The following is a 9,405-nucleotide window of genomic DNA, read 5'->3' as shown; positions in this document are numbered from 1 at the left end:
CTAGAGATAGAAGATTTTGTTTCAGTGGTAGGGTGCATGAAGGCTTGCAGAGTGCTGTCTTCCTAGAAGGCTATTAATGAAGAGAATCAGACAAGATGAACAGAGAATTAATGAGTGTAAAATAATTACTGAGAAAGAATAATTAAAAGGAAAATTTAAAGACAGAAAAAGTACTATTTTGGGAATATTAGATTTTTAGTTGATGTTTAGTATTCATTTTGTAAGAAGAGAGATGTGATAATAAAATTTTTCCAAGTATATAATTCCCTGCGTACAGGTTTTAGAACAGTTAAAAATGTATGGATAAATGCACAGAGTGACTTTTACTTCTTTATTTTTTACTTCTTAGGTACTTCACATGACTGGAGGTTACGGTGTGGTGCTGTGGACTTGTACTTTACACTTTTTGGCCTCAGTAGACCTTCCTGTTTACCCTTGCCAGAGCTTGGGTTGGTTCTTAACCTAAAGGAGAAAAAAGCTGTGTTGAATCCTACCATAATTCCAGAGGCTGTAGCAGGCAACCAAGAAGCTGCAAGTAATCCAAGCAGTCATGCACAGCTAGTTGGATTTCAGAACCCTGTAAGAATCACATGTATTACAGAAAATGTGGTTTTATTATATAGAGCTATCTAAAGAAGAGAATTGCTTCCTGTAAACTGGCGAATTTTATAATCACTAACACAGTTTCTTGTGCCATTTTACAGCCTGCTGGCTGACGTTTGTTTAGCACTATACAATTTATAAAATGCTATCGACAGCTAGGTAACTGCACATAACAAATGATGTGCTGCCCGTCCACTTACCCATTTTGTGATGACATAATGATTTTTTTTTGTACTTGAGCATAAAATTTTTTTCTCTGATTAGCAGAAAATAGAAATGAATATTTAACGTATTGTATATTAACCTATCTTGTCCATATGTGTTATTGGCAAGCTGTTTGAACACAGCGGAGTCTGTCTTTTTAGATTATTACTCTGTGTATACCTAGCACAGTTCTAAACATATGATAAATGCCTGGCAAATGCTTATTGAATGAAAAAAATAAAATAATGAATGAAAGGTAGATGAATAATCTGCCGATTTGAGAGGAAGCTATGCATTACATTTTTAAAATTTATACATATGCGCTTGTTTGTCTTTAGAAAAACTTTTATTTCTAGCTATGTATTGTAAAATTACCAGACTTTTTTAGAAAGACTTACAAGATACGTATTAATCATTTTACTGTAATTTAAAGAAAGTTTTCCAGAAATGATTTTCTTATTGATAATAACAAAATGTCTCCAGTACTTTAAGTAAGCTTCATTTTTCACCAATATTTAGACCAGATTACTTGCCTGGCAATTCCCTACTGGTGTTTTGACACTTTAAAACTAAGATTCTCTCTGTGTTAGTTAGTAATAGTCATTTTAAATTTACTTACTCACCTAATTTATTTGAAATATGATCGTACTTATTTGTTGTAAATTTAAAATATGTCCTAGAGTTTGGATTATGAAGAAGTGAGACAAATCTTTCCATAGAAAAAAGAGTCTCTTTAAAGAGCTCTTTCAGATCTGAATATTTAGAAATCTGAAAATGAATATGTTTATAATTCACACTTCAGGATAAGAGGAGAAAATGACACCAAAAGACATCTTCTTTTGGGAAAGCTCTAAAAGTTCACTTTAGTACCTCCCTTTTCCCCCAGAAAAGACCAGCAGACACGATAAGGTTAAATTTATTTTAAGCCCATTGCTGATAACTTTAGCCACTGGGCATGCTCTAATCTGCATGGTTGCTATACCTATTAGTTTTCAGCTATAATATGAGTTACTTGTCTTCAGAAATCTAATTTTGATCTTGAATATTGCCGCAGGAAGATGATCACCTTGCCAAGGAAGCATCATGTAATATATCAGCTCATCAGCAGGGAGTGAAGAGGAAGGCTGATACACCACTGGGGTCCCCACTAGAACCTGGTCAAATACTGGAGAAGAATGAGGATAGCAGTAAAGTCAAACTCAAAATCAGAGTAAGAAATACAGGTTAAACCTGTATTAACAGTGTAGGATATTGACCTTCTTGTAAATCTTTTTGAATACTTGTGATGGTCTTTTCCTTAGCAGCAACACATGGGACAGACTGAATCATAAAAGAACCCAAATGTCCTTCTAAAACAGTCCAACTAATATTTAACTTCTATTATCACATACTTCTTCTCTATTTGGGGGAGGAACTATGTGTGCACATTCCACCATAGCTTACTACTTCTTACCACACATAGGAATAGATTTTAGTTGCTGTTACATTTCCAGTAATTTCTTTTCAGCTTCCTTTGGAGCTGGACCACATAATCTTTTCTTTCTCTTAATGCCTGCCTTTTGAGGAAAAGAGACTACTTTTTCTTTTAAGATTATATGGGGGTATATTCTATGGCCTCTCTACTACTTTTCCTAAGAGATAAGATCCAAGTGTAAACTGATGTAATGGTTCTTTTATTCCTTCGTTTTGTGTGTGTGTGTTTTCTTAATGCCTGCCTTTTGAGGAAAAGAGACTACTTTTTCTTTTAAGATTATATGGGGGTATATTCTATGGCCTCTCTACTACTTTTCCTAAGAGCTAAGATCCAAGTGTAAACTGATGTAATGGTTCTTTTATTCCTTCGTTTTGTGTGTGTGTGTTTTAGTTTTCAAATTCTCAAGATGAGGAGGAGATTGATATGGACACTGTTCATGATAGCCAGGCCTTCATTTCCCATCATTTGAACATGCTTGAAAGGCCATCAACTCCAGGTAAGACTGGTGTACTGCAATCACTGGGGAGATGGAAAGAGTTCACATATCACTATTCTAAGGTGTGTTGCTTTATTTTCAAATGAACAGCTATAAAGCCTAAAAGTAGCCAGTATAAAATATTAGATTGTATCAGCTTATAACATATATTGGCAAAAAAAAATTTTGAAAATGTTTCTTTTGATTTTTTATTTTATTTCTGTCCCTTTTAAATATTTGGCATACTTGTGAATTAGTTTTTTAAAAATCCACTCATCAGATTCCTTTTAATAGCTTTAATTTCTTTTTTGTGTGTGGTAGACTTAACTTCAAAATAAAATATTAGATCTGGTTTCTTTTTAATAATGTAACCACAGTTACATTTAAGAATTTTTATTTTTATTTTTTTCTGAAGTTAATGCTGCTTATACCATTACTTTCTCTATTTTACTTTTTCTTTTCTTTTTTTTTCTGGGTACTGTTTCCATTTCTTTTTGTTTGAGATTCTGTTCATACCCCATGTTGGTTGTCTTTTATAATCTGTACATTTGAGTGAGTTTTCTTCTTTTTTGTTTTTAACATTTTACATTTGCACTAAGTTGCTGTTACTCACCTTGGTTTGCTTTTTGTTTATTTGGCTTTTTCTTTTGTTTTTATTCATGAGACCTAAATTATTTTTCACTGCCTAGTCATCTAAGATGAGCTGATAGAATTTGAGTACTGGCTTTAGGTAGAATATGAGCCTAAATTATATTTGAAAACTGATAGATAGGTCATGAATTCTTTGGCTTTTATAATTGTAAGAGATCTTAACAGTTATTTATCTATTTTGTACATTTAAATGCACTTAGCAGAGCGATGTTAAATGACTTGCCCTAGATGACATAACCAAACAATGGCCAACTAAGGATTAGACCCAAATTTTAGGACTTTTCTGTGTGACAAGTGAAGGAATTAAGACACAAAGAGATGAAGTATCTTGCCCAGGATGTATTTCTAATTTGTTGATAAGTCTGGAATCAATCTGGATTCCTACTCCAGTGCTATTCACTTTATACCATTAAACCATTTCTTGTTTTAAATGTCTCCTGTAATGACTAAATTATTTTGATCTACTTGTTGAGTATATTTTATAATGGAATTTATTAGCAAATTTTGGGGGGAATGGGCAAACTTTACTATATGCAAAGTTCCACATAAATAAAAAATATGAAATAGTTCCTACCCCAGATATTGGGTCTAATTTATAAAAGTTCAGTAAGTTATTCAAGCTTATTGTCTTTCTCAAATGTGTATTGTTCTCAGAACTTACTGTTCTCAGCGTATAGGAATCATGACAAAGGATTAAGTTAAATGGGATCTTTAGTAGTTTTAAAATAGTATTATTTTTATTATTAGAATTTTATTGTGGTTGAATTTGGTTTTAAGACTGACTTATGAAAACCTGTCAGGCTTTTTTCTTCTTTTCGAAAACAAAGAAATAAATCCCTCTTTTCCTTCTCTTTTGGCATTTTAGGGCTCTCTAAATATCGGCCAGCTAGCTCCCGGTCTGCTTTAATACCTCAGCATTCATCCGGCTGTGATGGCACACCCACCACAAAACCCCAGTGGAGTATGGAACTTGCACGGAAGGGACCAGGTACAATTATTTATTTATTTATTTTTGCTCAAGAACAAATCTGTAAACTTTAATAGAGTTACTTTATCATCTTAAAAAGTACTTATATAGATCTTAGGACTTGTTTTTCTTGCAGTACATTGACTATATTATATATTTTAAATTAGACTTTTAAAAATTTGAAATGTGATGAACTCATATAGAAAACTTGGAAATAGAAAAATAGATGAGAAAATAATTATACCTCATTATGCCGTTTGAAGATACACATTATATTAACATTTTGCTTTTTCCTTGCAGTGCACTTTCTAAGATTATTATATGACAAATGCTAACTTTAGTAGAAACCACCAAGTCTACCTTTATACCTTTATAAAATACAAAAATCCACCACTTATTTCTGTCTCCCCGCATGTTTATGATTGATGATTCATTCATGACTACTTGATGCTGTACCTAGAAGACTTTAACATATTATGTCTTATAAATTATTTCATACTAATTGGGCTTAAGTTTATCAAAGGTAATTTAATTCAGATGTGTTTGTTACCTATTCTGTGTTACACTGTCTGCTGCTTATTCCCTCCTTTTGTTGCTTACAAAGAGAAGATTATAATCCAAAAAAGAGTAAACATTCGATGTTGATAAACTACCGTGAAACAAAGAATCAGTCTTCAAGTTGTGAAGGAACAGGGAGTGAAAAACAAGATACATAAGCAAGATCACTTTTGAAGAATAGTTTTTCCAAAACTCATTAGTCAGACTTTAAAATCTATGAACTTTTGGTTATGTTCCAACTGATGGATTTTGTTTATGTAAACTGTGTTTTTGTCTGATATAAACAAAAGAGTACTATTTATTGATTCACGGAGCTTAGGGATCAGCTGTGATTAATAGGAGACTTCCAGAAAAAGCAATATTTTGGTGTTGAGACCCCAGACTGTTGGTTGCTTATAGTTCTTTGTGCACTCTATACATTTATTGTAATAGGTACACACAAAAAGTGTTTTAGAAGGAAATCAGCTGGAGACGTTAGCACTTAATCTGATGAGTGAATTTTGACATTTCTTGGGCCTTGCCAATTTTATTTTCTTTTGGTTTTGGTTTTTGTGTAATTTTGCTTTACTAACAGTATACTTATTAAAAAAATTTTTTCTTCGTAATAGATTTTACAGCAGTTTTAGATTTATAGAGAAATCGAGCAGAAAGTACAGATAATTTCCATACTCTCCCCACACAATACACATTTTCTCTTATTATTTAACATGTTACATTAGTATGGCATATTTGTCACAATTATGAACCAATACCGAGATATTATTATTAACTCAGTTTTACATTAGGGTTCCATCTTTTTGTTATGCAGTTCTATGTGTTTTGCCGATGTGTAATGTCATGTATTCACCATTACAGTATCACACAGAATAGTTTCACTGTGCTAAATAACCTCTGCTTCACCTATTCATCCTTCCCCTCCACCTGCCCTCCCTCCTTCCCTAAAACCCTAGCAATCACCGATTTTTCTTTCCCATTACCTTAAACATTTATCATTTCTTTGTGTCGGGAACATTCAAAATCCTCTTTTCAAGCTAATTGAAAGTATACAATACAACACTAAATAATAGTCCTCCTATCTAGCTGTACTTTTGTTATCTGTTAACCAATTGTATTCATTTTCTGTTGCTGAAAACAGAATTCATAAGAAAATGAAATTTATTTCTTACAGTTTTGGAGGCTGGGAAGTCCAGGGGTACATCTGATGAGGGCATGAGGGCTTCTCTGATTCTCCCTTCCCTGCCCCCAACTAGCTTAAGTCCCCTGCTGTGCTTCTTTTTCCCTTTATGTTTTGTCTTTTTATTACTCAGGTGTACTTACTCAATTTCTTTCTTTCTTGCTAGTTTGTAAGCTCCTGGAGGGATTGGGGAGGGCTGAGATCTGTTCAGTTCATCACTGTTTTCTCCAGTTCCCATTTAGTTTCTGATGTTGGTTAAATGACTGTGAGAGTGAGACAAGAAATAAGAGAAGGGCATTCTAAGCATAGGGAATAGCATTTACAAATACACACTGTTATGAAAGAGTATAAAAACAGTGCATAAAAAAAGAGTGCATGATAAAGCTGAAAAGGTAATTTCAGGATAGATTGTGCACTGTTAGTAAAATTAGTGCTGCAGTGTAATTTGGAGAAAACTTATGTGGTGATGTCTATTGGTGAAAACCATGGTTAGGAGGCTGGTTTGGATCAAAATTAGTGCTGAGAAATTACTTTTTTAAAAGATTGAAAAATGGCTGCACTGAAGTCTATTTTAGTGAAAAATCTGGTTTCTTGAGTTAGTTTGGATTAAAAATATATATTTTCAGAAACTGCTACACTGAAATCCAAGGAGTTTGGCTTTCATTCTGCAGTAAAATCTACTGAGTTTTTAAGCAGGTAACATTTTCAGCTTTGTTTTTAGGAAGATCACTGTGTAGCAGGGTTTCCCCACCGGGACACTATTGACATTTTAGGCATGATAATTCTTTGTTGTGGGGTGCTGTCCTGTGCATTGTTGGATGTTTGGCAGCATCTCTGGCTTCTACCCACAGAGTGCTAGTAACATTTCCTCCCCTCACTCTCACCGCAGTAATTGCCCAAATAACCCCCTTGGGGGCAAAATTGCCCCTGGTGTTCTGAGAACATTGCTGTGCAAATGTTAAAGTATGGATTAGATTGCAAGACACTTCAGGCAGAGGAACCAGTTAATAGGAGACTACATGGTACTGCTCCAGATAAGGTGAGGTGGTCTGAATTAATACAGTTGCAGACAGGATTGTGGTATGGGATAGATTTAAAAGATAATTGTAGGCGAGGATCTACAACATGGTACTGCTCCAGATAAGGTGAGGTGGTCTGAATTAATAAAGTTGCAGACAGGATTGTGGTATGGGATAGATTTAAAAGATAATTGTAGGCGAGGATCTACAAGATTTGTTGACCAATTAGATCTGGAAGGGAGGGGATCTGAGATGAATCTGTCTTTTACTTAGTCAACTGCATGTAATATAGTACTATTAACCTATAGTAATATTGAGAGAATTGTTTCTTCATCTGGTGGATGAAGGAAATTTTAAGCACTAGAGTGTGAAAACTGGTATTAGGGATTCCTAAACTGATAGAATGCTGGAACTGAAGAGAATCTTCAAAGATATTCAATCTAGATTTTTAGTTGATGGCCTAGGCTGAGAGAGATAAGGTACATGCTAAAGGCTTATAGGACAACCTAGTCTAGAGCATGGGTCTCCTGATTCTCAGTTTCTTTCTTTTTATTGACACCATTCTTGTCTTTATATAGAGACATTTATAAACTCCCCACCTTTTCTGGGTTTCTTCAGCTGTGTATATTGAATCCTCTTAAAGAGTTCACTTTTTAAAATTGTTTTAAGAAAGTATAAGAATGTTGGCTTTTCACTAATATCATTACCAGCACCTAGGATATCATGTTTATGTGTATATAAGTGTTTCTCCAGATGGCATAAATAAAATATTGCCATTTTCCCTCACAATACCTCGGGGCAGAACTGTAGTTGAAGGAGTTGTGTTTTCATTGACCAATGTAGGTCTTAACTGTATTACACACATGTAATCATCATTGTTTCTTCATAATACTTATATTAATTTTTAAAAGATGATTTGGTAACACATTAGTATATGTTATTATCTGTATAGACTGTAAGGAACTAAAATATTCAGTTTCCTGGCCACAGTGCTAAACACTCTGTGTGTAACTAATTAGATGTTTTATTTAGATACTTCTCCTATTCTTAATGGAAATGATAAACAGGAATCCCTCTCTTCATACTGTCATCAGCTTCCTCTTACTGTAGTTTGACTTTCCTTATTATCAACAGGAATTCATTTCAGTGTTTTTAATCTTGAAGGTAAAGAACAGTCACCTTTGGAGATGGGTATGCTTCCAGTGGCAACGGCTCCACTCTCAGTGTTTACCAAGGAATCTACATCCTCTAAACACAGTGACCACCATCACCACCATCACCATGAGCACAAGAAAAAGAAGAAAAAGCACAAGCATAAGCATAAACACAAGCATAAACATGACAGTAAAGAAAAGGACAAGGAACCTTTCACTTTCTCCAGCCCTGCCAGTGGCAGGTCTATTCGTTCTCCTTCTCTTTCAGATTGAGAAGGGGACAAAGAGACCTTTCCTTTCTTATCCAGAAGAATGTATATAATTAAAGCTTTGTCCTCTATGAAGACTATTAAAAGTGGGGGTGGGAGAGATGGGAAGAAGATTTGCCTCTCTCATAGAAATTCAGAATCCATTTAAGTTCTAAACATTAGAAAAATGTGTTTCATAATTCTGGATAAACTATTCCATCCCATTTCCTCCTTAAAACACACACACAGAACAAACTTCTTTTCATAAAAGCCCTCATATCCACTGGCAGTCCCCATTCACATCATGGTCTCCATGTGTACTGCCAAAGTCAATTATGTTTGAAAGCCTTTGATGGATGTAATGGGGCAAAGTTATGTTTTAAACAGAAGCAACTGCCAAATCTGTGGTGCAACCACTATTTCCAGTGAAATATTGTATAACACCATTTGGAACTACTGAAAAGACAGACTTTTCTATAGGATTCTTTCCTATTGCACTGTTTTTTTTGTGTTAACCATAGAAACTAAGCATCAGAATTTATGAACAAAGAATATGTTTTCTTTTTTTTTTTTAATTATTTTTATTTTGTCAATATACAATGTAGTTGATTATTGTGTCCCATCACCGAAACCTCCCTCCCTCCTCAGAATATGTTTTCTTTTGCAATAAAATAGTGAAATTTTTGGAAGCAGTTCTTTTTTTTTTTTTTTTTTTTTGGAAGCAGTTCTTTTTAAAAAAAAATTCGAATAACTATCTTTTGATAGTACCTTTGGTGATTATGGTGTTTGAATTTAGCAGAACTATGAAATCCACAATTGTTCTCAAATCAAGATATTTAAATTATAAGTTGTTTTGTTTTCTATTAAGTATAAGTCAA

At 33.9% G+C, this 9,405-nt stretch overlaps 1 protein-coding gene across 1 annotated transcript; it reads left to right on the top strand.

The window, feature by feature from the left end:
- Window positions 1–277: 277 nt before the first annotated feature.
- On the top strand, window positions 278–9,014 carry LOC103595263 (transcription initiation factor TFIID subunit 2-like; the record flags this gene model as incomplete). Its single annotated transcript, XM_008578623.1, has 5 exons — window positions 278–579; window positions 1,862–2,017; window positions 2,672–2,777; window positions 4,273–4,395; window positions 8,290–9,014. Coding segments are annotated over 5 exons (950 nt in total), but the record flags the coding sequence as incomplete, so codon positions are not given.
- Window positions 9,015–9,405: the final 391 nt, after the last annotated feature.

Source organism: Galeopterus variegatus, unplaced genomic scaffold, assembly GCF_000696425.1.
Source record: "Galeopterus variegatus unplaced genomic scaffold, G_variegatus-3.0.2 Scaffold1730, whole genome shotgun sequence".
In the NCBI taxonomy this organism is placed as follows: domain Eukaryota; kingdom Metazoa; phylum Chordata; class Mammalia; order Dermoptera; family Cynocephalidae; genus Galeopterus; species Galeopterus variegatus.
This window is presented reverse-complemented; position numbering and strand designations above follow the sequence as displayed.